The sequence below is a fragment of the Trachypithecus francoisi genome, unplaced genomic scaffold, assembly GCF_009764315.1.
Source record: "Trachypithecus francoisi isolate TF-2019V2 unplaced genomic scaffold, Tfra_2.0 Lachesis_group7, whole genome shotgun sequence".
Lineage (NCBI taxonomy): Eukaryota > Metazoa > Chordata > Mammalia > Primates > Cercopithecidae > Trachypithecus > Trachypithecus francoisi.
Window position 1 is genome coordinate 97,525,383 of NW_022681472.1, and position 12,795 is coordinate 97,538,177.

The 12,795-nt window shown below is 58.4% G+C and overlaps 1 protein-coding gene across 22 annotated transcripts in view; it reads right to left on the reverse strand.

Annotated features, from left to right (window-relative positions):
- The window catches only part of TSNARE1 (t-SNARE domain containing 1), a 136,400-nt gene that overhangs the window by 69,664 nt on the left and 53,941 nt on the right, over positions 1 to 12,795 (reverse strand). For 18 of the 22 annotated variants that reach the window (XR_004435459.1, XM_033203358.1, XM_033203357.1 and 15 more), the window contains 2 exons: positions 7,460 to 7,609; positions 5,741 to 6,259 (listed from right to left, as the gene is read on the reverse strand). Coding sequence is in view for 21 of the 22 variants with exons in the window: in XM_033203358.1 (XP_033059249.1) it covers positions 5,741 to 6,259; positions 7,460 to 7,609 (669 nt within the window). In the remaining variant the exon portion in view is untranslated. The remainder of the gene's footprint in view (positions 1 to 5,740; positions 6,260 to 7,459; positions 7,610 to 12,795) is intronic. The other 4 variants (XM_033203363.1, XM_033203360.1, XM_033203361.1 and 1 more) reach the window with 2 other exon arrangements.

Below are 12,795 nucleotides of genomic sequence, written 5' to 3' on the forward strand. Positions count from 1 at the left end.
CCCTCTAGGAGCCACCATACACTGACCCTGCGGTGAGATGCCTTGGCCCTGCTACCCTGCACGTGAGCTGCTGCCAGATTCTGCGAGCGCGACCTGGGCGGGGCACAAGTGGCCAGCCCACCCCTACCCTGGGAGCACCCTTCTTGCCCACTCATTTGGTGATGGACAGACGTGAGGAGAGAAGTCGTAGGGACAGCAGTCTGAAGCCCTGGGAGGCCATCCCCGCTCTGCCTCCGCACATCCACCATGGTGCTTCAAAATCCACAGAGCACCGCTGGGGGTCCTCAAGGAGAACGGAGTACCCCAAAACCTTAGTGTGTGACTGAGGAGGCTGACGATCGCTTCCCCAGCTGGTCCTGGGCCAGCCCATGCCGAGAGAGAGAATGAGATGTGGCTCAAACCAAAGTCACCGTTGACTAGACCTGGCAGCTATGTGATGTGTGATGGCTCTAGTTACACTGGTCCAGGTGACCACGGAGATGGGTCCCTGCAGGCCAGGGAGAATCACAGGCCCATGGACCGATACCGTGGATGAGGCGGGGGAAGCCGGGGGGAGGAAGCAGCGGTGTGGGCCAGGGCACCACAGCCGGGAGGGGCAGCTCAAAGTGACCAGAGCAAATGCTGTTTGGCTCCCACAGGGTGCTGAGAAACCGGAGTCAAGCACTGGCAAGTCCACCCCGGGGAGCCAGGGTCACCTCTGAGGGCCTCGTGGAGAGGACGTATCTAAACCCCAGTTGCCAATGCCGGCAAAGCTGACAGCCAGGCTTTGTGCCAGCAGGCCATGAGGCAGCCGGGGAAGCACAGGGCGGCTCCTGCCCACCTGGACAACCACTCCCGAGGGAGGTCTGCGGGAAAGGTAGGTGGCAGATGGGCACGTCAAAGGCAAGGCTCACTCCCCACACCTGCTGAGTCTGGGCCCTCACCAGCCGAGAGCAGCGGCCCTGCCCCGCAGCGCCCTCCTCTCAGGACAGCTGTGCCGAGGGTGTCTCTAACACAAACGGCAACAGTCCTGCACCATGCAGGCAACTCCGCAGAGGACTGAGAGGGCTAGAGGCGCTTCCCAACAGGGGCTGATGATGCAGCCGGAGAGCTGGGGAGTCAACCAGCTCATTCTGGGGCAGAGTGGGGGCAAGACTGGCCAGTACAGGGCTCGGTTTGTGGCCAGGGTCGGGGCCTCATGCTCCAGGAAGGCAGATGGCATCAGGAAGGAGGCATCCATGAAGGCTGGGGCGCAGTGGTGGTGCTCAGGCCTTGGAAGATGGAGGCAGGCGAGCACCAGTCCAGAAGGAACACAGGGCCACATAAGAGAAGTGAGGTTTGCCGGGACCTCCCGTGCACCAGCCCTGGCCGAGGCATGTCCTGTATTTCCTGGTGATGGCGAGAGCCCTACTTTGTAGAGGAGGAAGCGGGGGCTCCAAGGATGACAGAGCAGACAGAGGCACATGGGGCATGGCTCCACTCACAGGAAACGTCCAGAACAGGCAAAGCCACAGGCAGACCGCAGACTAGAGCTGCCAGGGCTTGGGGAGCTGAGGGTGGGGTGACTGTCTAGGGCTGGGGCTCCCTTTTGGGAGACGGAAACGCTCTGAAATTGAGACGGTGGCGGTGGCTGCGCGGCACTGGGAATGAACTAGCATCACCAAGTTGAAGACTTTGTTCAAGTGTGAAGGGTGAAATGACAAACTTTGATATATGACTACTATGTCAATAAAGAAAGAAAATAATAAGGCTCTGGCACTCACCAAAGACGCCAGAGCTGGGAAAGACAGGGCCGGGCAGGTTTGTTCGAGCTCAGTCCCAAGGGAGCCGTCCCCTCTTGACCTCAGCCTTCCCACGACTGTCAGGATCTGCAAGGACCTCTCTAGCCCTTTGCCTCAGACCTCAGTGCTGCACAACCCAGCCCACACGCAGGCAGGGCCTGCAGGCTGCCGGACTTCACAACCCACAGATGACACCACGTGCCTAGACACCTCCCTGGGCCCAGAGGAGAAGCCACAACCCGGCTCTGGTGTCAGAGAAGGAGCAGTGTGTGCTGGCTTCTGCTGGCTTTTTAAGTTCTTAATACACTTTAGGGACCCTGTTTCAAAATCAAAGATGAGGTATGCTCTTAGAGAAATGCCCCTCAGAGCCCACCTGGGTCAGAGAAGAAGGCCTCACAAAACACTCTCATGCTCCCCTAGACCCCTCCCTGCCCCCCTACGCCTCCCATCCGTCCACACGCGGCTCCACCCTCTCAGGTGCAGAGCCCGACATGGGGGAGGGAGTTCAAGCGGCACAGTGGGGACTGACGGAGGACAAGAACATTGAGAGTGCCCTCAAGTGCCCCCTCCCCAGCCTCCCTGCACCCACCCCCCGAGGCCGGGCCAGGCAGTCTTCCTCAGGGTAACAATCCAGGCCCACATCTCCTGCCAAGGCAAGGGCAAAGGGACTCCTGTTCATAGGAAATAAAGGCTCGTCCTTGATGAGCATGGAGAGGAGTAAAGCACAGGCAGTGGTGGGGAGGCCACTTGGGGCTGCAGGCACGTCCCAGGAGGGCCCTGGCAGGCTAGCAGGCATGCCAACATGGGGCCCTGGGGGCCTGACTCCACCCTCCAACCCGAAGCAGAGCATGTGCCTGGGGCACATCCAGAGGCCTTGGACATAGGCTGGGACAGCAGGAGGTAGAAGAGGATATGAAGCCATCCCACCGCCTCCCCCCAGGACCACCTCCTCTTCTTCCACACCAGTGAGGTCACCCCCGTCGGTGTCACTGTCCATCAGCCATTCACTGCCCGGCAGGCTGCAATAAGCCCTCCTGCGGCCCAGGCCTTTTGCAGAGGACCACGGGCTGTGCCTCCAACTTTGCCACCTCCTCCATCATCCCATTAATTACCCAGTGCCCAGCACAGCCACCGGCTCACTCAGCACCCCCAGCCCTGGCAGCACCAGGAAACCCACCCGATCCCTGTGAGGAGGGCAGGAGGCCTTCTTCACGTAAAAGCCAGAGACAAGCAGCCCACAGCCCACGACAGCAGTGCTCTGTGTCACCCCAGCCCCAGGCCCTGCGGGCCGCCCACAATACGGGCTGACCCCACTGCGGGGGCAACTGAGCCACTGCAGCAGCTGCCAGAGATAGGAGTACCTGTCCTCAGACACAGAGCAAAGGGGAGGCCCTGGGGCCAGCTATCCCACTGACAGCCAGAGAGGGGCCCCCCCACGGCCCCCAACTGTGCCAAGAGGAAGGGCTGTCCCATAAAGACTCTCCTCAAGCTGAAACAGTCAAGCTCGAGCAAGCTCCTGCAGCAAGGCTGGCTGGCTCGGTGCCGGGACTGCCACTGCCTACTACCTCATCCTGGGGCTGGGCAGGAGGTTGCAGCACCCGTGACCAGAGATGCCTGCTGAGGTCTGCCTGTCCAGGTGGGGCTGGGAGCACTTGCTCAGATCTCTTCCAGACACTGTCAGCTCCACACTCGCTCGGGTGTGGGGGCAGATCCCAGTCACTGTCTTGAGGAGAACCTTTGCTGCAGCCCCGTGCTCTCGGGACCCATCCAGTCTCAGGGCAGGGCCTATCTATAACCAGGCAGCTTCCACAGCAGGATGGAGGCCTCATGACCCACAGCTGGAATGCAGTGTGGGAACCAGGCTGCTGCCCTCCTCTTCCAGCTCTCCTGCAGCACGGCCTCATGCAACAGTCAAGAGGCCTGAGCACACGCCGTGCCTACGCCCAGCACCTGTCCCAGCACCTGTCTGGGCAACTGTCCGAGCATCTGTCCCAGTACCTGTCTGGGCCCACCACAGGAGCTCAGCACGCCGTGTCTATGCCCAGCACTTGTCCCAGTACCTGCTCGGGACCACCACAGCAGGAGCTCAGACATCACACCTATGCCCAGCACCTGTCCCAGCACCTGTCTGGGCAACTGTCCGGGCATCTGTCCCAGCACCCATCCGCACCCACCAAAGGAGCTCAGCACGCCGTGCCTACGCCCAGCACCTGTCCCAGCACCTGTCCAGGCCCACCACAGGAGCTCAGCACACCATGCCTACGCCCAGCACCCGTCCGGGCCCACCACAGGAGCTCAGCACGCTGTGCCTACGCCCAGCACCTGTCCCAGTACTTGCCCACCACAGCAGGAGCTCAGACGTCACACCTACACCTAGCACCCATCCCAGTACCTGTCCAGGCAACTGTCTGGGCATCTGTCCCAGCACCTGTCCGGGCCCACCACAGCAGAAGCTCAGACACCCTGCCTACGCCTAGCACCTGTCCAGGCCCACCACAGCAGAAGCTCAGACGCCCTGCCTATGTCTAGCACCTATCCGAGCCCAACACAGCAGGAGCTCAGACGCCCTGCCTACGCCCAGCACCTGTCCCAGCACCTGTCCGGGCCCACCACAGCAGGAGCTCAGACGCCCTGCCTACGCCCAGCACCTGTCCCAGCACCTGTCCGGGCCCACCACAGCAGGAGCTCAGACGCCCTGCCTACGCCCAGCACCTGTCCCAGCACCTGTCCGGGCCCACCACAGCAGGAGCTCAGACCCCTGCCTACGCCCAGCACCTGTCCCAGCACCTGTCCGGCCCACCACAGCAGAGCTCAGACGCCCTGCCTACGCCCAGCACCTGTCCCAGCACCTGTCGGGCCCACCACAGCAGAGCTCAGACGCCCTGCCTACGCCCAGCACCTGTCCAGCACCTGTCCGGGCCCACCACAGCAGAAGCTCAGACGCCCTGCCTACGCCCAGCACCTGTCCCAGCACCTGTCCGGGCCACCACAGCAGGAGCTCAGACGCTCTGCCTACGCCAGCACCTGTCCCAGCACCTGTCTGGGCCCACCACAGCAGGAGCTCAGACGCTCTGCCTATGCCCAGCACCTGTCCAGGCCCACGACAGCAGGAGCTGAGACCTCGGGCCCACACTGACCTCTGTGGACCTCCCTCACCCATCAGACACCAACAGAGCAATGCTCTCCCTGGGAAAAGGGACTCTGCCAGAGCCTCGGCCTCGGGGTCCACAGAAGGCCCGCTCTAGCTCTGAGCAAACAGGTCTCAAGCTGCTCACCCTGACACCATGGGGCGGCGCAGCCTGTAGGAAGGGCCTCTTCTGGGTGTTAAAACCAGTAACAGCAGCATGTTTGAAACCACGGCGCTGAGCCCAGGTCAGAAAACCAGTTCAGTAAGTTACAGCTAGCTTTTTCTCTCCTGAGTAGCACAGAGCACAGCAGGAGGAACACGGGCACGCGTGGCTGTGGGGAGCATCAGCACAGCTAGAAACCCCTGATTCTCAGCGCGTGTGTCTACCCCAGGCAGCAACAGCAAATGCCCTTCTCACCACGGCCATGGTGCCAGCATGTGACTGGGTGACAGTGACAGAAGAACTCTGTCCTGCCTGTCTGCATGCTCGGCTCCACTCTAGGATGGGGTGAGGGAGAGGCCAAGTCAACCACCAAGCAGGGAGACAAAATTTACTAATGCTCCCTTTATATGTAATATATATTGGCTGAATGCACAGATGGGTGGGTGGATAGATGAGTGAAGAGTGCATGGGGCAAAGGATGAATGAACAAGAACACTCCTGATGAGATGGTGGTGACGGGGAGGGTGGGGAGAAGAGGAGGAGGGGAGGGGGGAGGAGGGGAGGAGGAGGAGGAGAGGAGGAGAGGAAGGCGCTGTGGAGGAAGATGCAGGGTGACATGGCCAAGATGGGCCCCACCTTCCTGCTGGACAGAGTGGTGCCCTAGCGAGGTGAGCTGGGCAAGGAACTCACCTCTGGGCGGCTCCAGACCGAAGCCCTCAGAGGGCAGGACCTGGCAAGAGAAGGTCTTGGCCACCACCTGCTCCACAGGCGTGAGGGCCAGGGCCTGGGGCTTGCCGGAACCGGGGCTGGGGCCATGGGCCGCCTTCCGGAGGTCGCCCAGCTTGCGCCGCACGACAGCTCGCAGGTCCCGCCACTTGTGCTTCAGGTCCACGACGTCACGGCGGCAGTAGCCCAGCGCGTTCACAGCCTGCAGGATGCGGCTCCACACGCGGTACCTGCGAGTGGGCTCGGCTTTCAGCAGCCCCGTGCCGAACAGCAGCTGGTGGTGCTTGCTCACCTTGGACACCAGCACCTCGGTCTCCTGCGGGCAGAAGTTTGGCTTCCTCTTCTTGGCCCTGGTAGCGCTGGGCCCCGCCATCCGGCCATGGGGCCCAGCGGCCAAGTCCTTCCTCGGGCCAGTAGTGGGTGATGTGGTGGGTGATGAGGTGGGCTCCGGCATCCGGCTGCCTTCAAGGGCAACCCCAGGCCCTGGAAAGGCACCAAAAGGTGGACATTTAAGGCCCTGGGCCTGTGGAGGCAGCAGCTCCAGCAGCAGCTCCCTAGGGCACCTCCTCTTTGGTTGCTGCTTCGGGACATGGCTGCCTGGTCCTGACCACCACCCCTCCCTGCTGGGTGTCCAGAGACCTGGGCCCACGATCCCCTAGCCCTGACGCTGCCTCACCGGGTGCCGTCAGCAAGCACGTAGCTTCTGGGTCACAGTGCCCCATCTCCAAGACAGCACACCACTAGCCCTGCCTGCCCCTGCAGGCACCACAGGGGTGCGGGAGCCAGGCAGGCTAGGTTGCAGCCCTGGACCCTCTCCTGCCCTCAGGCCAGGGCTGGGCTGCTCCTGGGGTCAGCCCTCACTTGGGGACAGCCTTCCAGCTGACATTTTGGAAGGCTGCCTACCTGCCCACAGCACAACTAAGAGCCCCTGAGCACCGGCCTCAGCTTCCCCTCCCGCACTTGGGCCGAGGCTGGTGGGGATGTGGTGGCCTGGTCGGCAGCCTCACCCCCCTGCCATCCTTTGCCTCCACAGCCCTCCACCCTGCAGGGGAACAGGGCTGCGCTGGCAATAGTGGCAAGTCTCTGCGTCTTTGCTCACATACGAGCTTTTTCACTAACCCGACCAGCTTCTTGAAGTCAGGGACAGTGCCCGACACCACAGGTTCCCTGGTGCGGCATGTCTGAGCCCCCAGGGAAGAGCACTCAAGTGCAGGCCTCTCACCAGGGGCCTGACATCCCAAAAGCACCTAGAGGGGGCCTCTCCACCAGGAGGGAAGCCCACCAGGATACCCGCAGAGGTCACCGCACCTGTTCTTCGCCAAACCACACCAAGCACCCTGCCACCCCTCGCCAGCCCACTGCACAAGGACAGTCGGGCTTGGGGGTGAGGAGCCACGTGAGCAGGTCCAAAGCCCCCGGCAGGAGCACCTCTGCTCAGTCCTGACCCTACAGGGCTGGCCAGCTCTGGCCATCATGCAACTTCCATCCTGTGGCCTGTCTGGGCTGGCTGCACCCTTGGCCCTACTCAGGGGAAGACTGGTGGGGGGCAGGGAACACAAGCCCCTCACCTCCTGGCCCCAGCCTCCTCCCTGCAGCTCCTGCCTGCTGACCCCGCCCTCCTCCGCACCTGCATCTCCAAGCCGCCTTCCCAGGACCCCCAGACCCAGCGTCTGAGTGAAGTACCTCGCTTCCTGGCCCTTGGGACAATAGGCGTGCCCGCCGGCCCCAAATCACCTTCCCCGTCCTTCCCCACACAGGGGTTCTGCAGCTTGCTCTCTGGCGACGGGCAGGGGAAATGGCGGATTCCATACTCGGTCCAACATCTAACGCACTCTATGGACAGCAAGGGACAGTCACGATTACTCTCAGCTCAGGGCGCTCCTGGCAGTGCCAGGCGCCCACTCACGGACAGCAGACGCCCAGGACCCGAGATGCTCCACTCAGGGCTCCTCCTCCAGGAAGCCCTCCCTGCCTGCTATATCCTCTGGATCATCCCCTTTCTGCTGAATGCCAGCAAGGAGTTCAGAACTTTAGGTGTTCCGGATTTTTCTCTGAACCAGTTCTGAAATGTGACTGCAAACTAGCATACAACCCCCAGGGCCTGCAGGGGTAGCCACAGATTAAGCCCTGGACAGCTATTACCAGTCAGCAACAAAGTACAAAACAGGAAGTGCGGCTCCAGCATCGTTTAAGGCGATTCGAAACTGCTGCGACCTCCGCACTCAGAATCATTCTACTGCATTTTATAAAAGTGTCATTCCGTAGCGTATGGGAGATGAAAAGCAAAGCCACACTGCTGTCCCCACTCGGCTTTGCGGAGGCAGAGACACGTGCTCCACCTCTCCCGGCTCCCAGCCCCCACACGTGTTTGGGCCCTACACAGAACGCATCATAATTTTCTCTAATTCTTTCCATTGTTCACAAAGCATTTCAGGACACATTTTACTGAAATTCATTGATCCTCAGATGCACCTCATAAAAGCATTTTAACATCTCCGGAACCACAATGTGCCTTTCTATCCACGGCACCCCAGAGTCAAAGACACGCACGTGCGCCAGGCTGAGTGAGGCCTCCGAAGCGGGACCCGACGTGCCTGTCTGCAATCTGTTCTTCCCGGGACATGTCCCAGTAGGTAACAAGGATGCTGCTGGCTCAGAAGCGCTTTCTGGCCACGTCCGTGGCCTCCAGGGCCAGGTCGGCACAATGGATCCCAGGGCTGCATCCCTGAGCCAAGTGCCTGAAGCAGCAGCTCTTGGAAAAGGCCCTTCATGCAACCCTCAGAGAAGTAACACTAGGGGCCGCCCTGGTGCACTCCCACTCGGGGTCCCTCTAGGGGGACCCTGTAGCCCAACGTGAGGGGAGGGAAGGACTTCCCCAAAGCCTCTCACCAGACCCCCAGGAGGTAGGAGAGGTCCCAAAGGCCACCTGGTCCATTCTCCTGCCCCCAGACAGCGCTGCCCAAACTACACAGGCAGAGACACACCTATGGCCACACAGACTCAGGGAACGGCCTCCAGTGCCCAGCTCCCTGCTCTGGACTGGGGCTCACTCACCCTCCAGCTCTGGGCCCTGGTGGGGGGAAGAGGGAGAAGCCTGCGGAAGAACAAGAGGGCAGCTGCCTGGCTCATTTCAGGGTGGAGGTTTCCACAGGGCAAAGAAGTGCAGTAAAGTGGATCAGAGTCAGATGACAACCCTCTCAGGGGCCAGGGAGGGAGCAGCCACAGTCTGGAGACAGACGCTGCCCTAGGAAAACCGGGCACCCATGAGAGAGGCACTGGCCAAGGTCTGGAGGGGCCCCAAGTCACAGCCGCCTCTCAGTGTTTGATGAGATGAACCTCCAGTATGGCCGCCCCCGCCACCGCCAAAGAGAGCAGGGCCGGTCCCTCCAGCTCCCGGCAGGCCCCTCTCCCCTGGCATCCACACCATCCTCTCTCTGCACAGAGACACACTCTCCAGGCCGGAAACCCCAGACAATGGCCTGCGAGGGGATCCAGGCACTTGGTAATTGAGCTCAGCCTCTGCTCAGAAAGGGGTCCCACAGGCCCCCAGAGAGACCACAGGCCCTGCTGTCACTCAAGAACACGCCATCACCCCACCACACTGAATCCACTTACCCCAAGTCCAGGTCCTACCCACTGCACCCACGTTATTCTACACTGCTCCCCACGCCCCTCAAGGTGCCAGTATGCTCTGCCCACCCGAGCCACATGAATCCAGACATGGCAGGGACAGGCCTGGGATATTTACTGTATGCTTTTGAATAGAATAATACCCACAAATTACAGAAAAAATGTAAATGCAGACAGTTATAAATAAAAAAATAAAGATCACAGCATCCGGAGATAAACATGATGAACCCCGGAGCTGGGCGGCTGTCTTCCACAGGCAAACACTGCATGTGTGGCTTTGCTTCTTCCACGCACCACATTCACCACAAATCACAGCACGCGCACAGGTCACTCGAGGGCCTTTGACAATGTGATGTTAATGCCCACATCGAATTCTATCCCAGCTGTAACACAATCGTTTCCCTAAAGCCAGGTACTTACAGGATTTCTGAGTCAGCACTCACACAGATCATACGTGCTGAACACCTCTGACTGTGTGTCTGTCTCCCAAGACAGAGTCCAAGAGGAAGTATGGCTGGGCTAAGAGAAGGAACACTCCTGGGTGTCCTGAAGCTGGCTGTTCCTGGCACCCCATACCTACCCTCCCCCACAACCCTGTGGCCCCTGCTTCCGCCCCAGGCTGCCCCAAGGGGGCTGCTCCCGGCACCCCACGCCCACCCTCCCCTGCTCCCACCCCAGGCTGCCCCAAGGGGGCTGCTCCCTGCACCCCCTGCCCACCCTCCCAGCAGCCTCTGCTCCCACCGCAGGTTGCCACAAGCTGGCTGCTCCCAGCACCCCACACCCACCCACCCCATGGCCCGTGCTCCCACCCCAGGCTGCCAAGGGCATGTTGACATTTTCCTTTCCTGCCAGGTTACTGTGAGGCTGACCACTGCTGGTGCGATGAGGAGACAGCTACATTTCCTAGCTGTCCACAGACCTGGCCGGTTTGCATGGAGCTCTGGGGAGCTTTCTTCTGTGTACTTGAGTTATTTATGGGTTGATAACTCACTAGCTGGCTTTTTGCTGCTTCTGTCCAGATGACGTGATGACGACGCGAGGGCCCTAAGGTGCTGCCCAGTTAGGGTGGCCGGACTTCGGCACACAGCAGGGACTGGGCACATGCAGCTGACCCTATACCCATGGGGACTTCGTCCAGGCCCCACTGGCCTGCCTGGAAGGCCGTGCCCAGCTCTGAGGGTCCTCGAAGGCCCCACCCACACAGAAGGCCAAGAGCTGAGGGGAGCAAAGGAGGCTGAGTCAGGCTTGCCCCCGCACCCCAGAAGCAGCCCCGGCCATGACAACTTTCAACAAACCCGGACGACACTGGTGCTTTTCTTTCAGATGTGTAAGCGGGTTTGAAATCACTTTAAAAAGACAACTGGAAAAAAGTACATTTGAAAATGATGAATTAAACTTCTAAGTAATTCCTAAACAAAGAAATCATAATGGAAAGTTATTTAGAACTGAACAAAAATTTAAAATACTGTACATTCCAAAATGTGTGACATTCAACTAAAGTAGTTTCTTGGGAAATTTCTAATTTCAAATGCTTTTGTTAGAAACGAATAGTTACCATATTCATGATGAATGTGGTAAATATTCAATCTGGGAGTCAGAAAAATAAAACAGCATCAACTTAAAGAAAGGAGTGAAATGATGAAACTATGAGCAGAAATCAATCACGATTTAAAACTCGCACGCACAGAAGGGGGAAGCCAGGAGCCACGTCTCTGCAGAGACCTGCACAACTGCGGGGTCTCTGTTGATATTGACTATAAAAGAAAACAGAGAAGGTACAAATACAGAATATCAGGAATGAGAAAGGGGACGTGGTTGAGGATCTGAGGCTGTGAAAGCAGCAGCAGCCACCAACAGCTCTCAGCGGCCCTGCCCAAGCTTCACGGGTGTCGATGCATCCATCTGCATGACCCCCGGGCCGGAGGCCTCTTCTCGCCTCCCCTTCCCCACCCTGAGCTCACAAAGCTCATGAGCAGCAGGGTTGGCAGGGCTGAGACCAAGGCAGGCAGGGTGGGTACACAGGGCAGGGCAGACAGGGCAGGGACCAAGCAGGAAGGGCTGGCACGCTGTGACTGGCAGAGCTGGGACCGGGGCAGGCAGGGCAGGCAGGGCTGGGACCAGGGCAGGCAGGGGGGGCAGGGCTGGGACCAGGGCAGGCAGGGGGGGCAGGGCTGGGACCAGGGCAGGCCAGCTTCTGCATCTGCATCTTAATCATTACATGAGGGTGCCCCAGTGTCACAATTGACAGCAAAAGGCTATTGTGTACAATTTAATTTCAGTAAGTTGAACATTTAGATAAAACAGTAGAATTTCCAGAAAAATGCAACTTAGCAAAACTGACCCAAGAAGAAATAGAAAGCTTGAATAACGTTTTACAACTAGAGGAATTACCTGGCAGTCAGAAAATCTCTCCACAAAGGAAAACACTAGATCCGCACAGTTTAACAGCAAAATCCCAGAAACATTCAAGGAATACATAATCCTGTTCTTCCACAAACTCACCAAGAATAGAACCACCGTCTCCATTCAGCTCTGCAGTAGAGGTTCCAGCCAGGAAAAGAAATACATAGTAGACGAAAGCGCTGGAAAAGGAGCGGAAACGCTGTCATCATGCACAAACACCACCATCTACAGGGAAGGCTCAAAAGATTCCACAGACACATCATTACAATAAAAAGGGTTTAGCAACCTGGCTGGACACAAACCAGTACACAAAAATCCATGACACCACACAGGAAAAGTCTGGTTTCTTCCACAAATAAACGTGGAGGGAAATAAAGAGACAGGGAAGCCAGAGACAAAGACACACTCGGAGGAGGAGCACGGGTCAGTCGTAGCACGGGATCTCGGGAGGCTCCATGTTAAACAGCATCTCTGAAACAGACACTCCCAGAGGCCGTCGGCCACTTCAACTGCAGGTTGTGTACAGCGGCCAAACGAGCTGTCACAGTGGAAATCTGGTCACACATAAAAGGAGTCCTTCTCTTTGAGGACACGCTGAAATATTACCAGATGAGATGATCTGCTATCTGGGATTCACTCCAGAATGACACCGCACGTGGACAGCTTGGGGGCACGTGTACGGCCACACTGGCCACGAGCAGTGAGGGGAAGCTGAGGTACACCAGGGGCTGCGACGTGTCTGTGCCTACTCCGATGTGTTTGAAAATTTCCACATTTAGAAAATCAAAACATAAAATATTCAAAAATTAAATAAAATGGACTCTGTTTCTTAGAAAAAGACAATTGCATGCACACACCAGCAAGAAGCATTTGGAAAATGTAATATTCGGAATGGTACCACTTACAACAGCAGGAAAAAAAAGTTTTTACTTTGTTGAAATGAATTTAAGAAAAGATATGTAAGATCTTTATAGAGAAAGTTATAT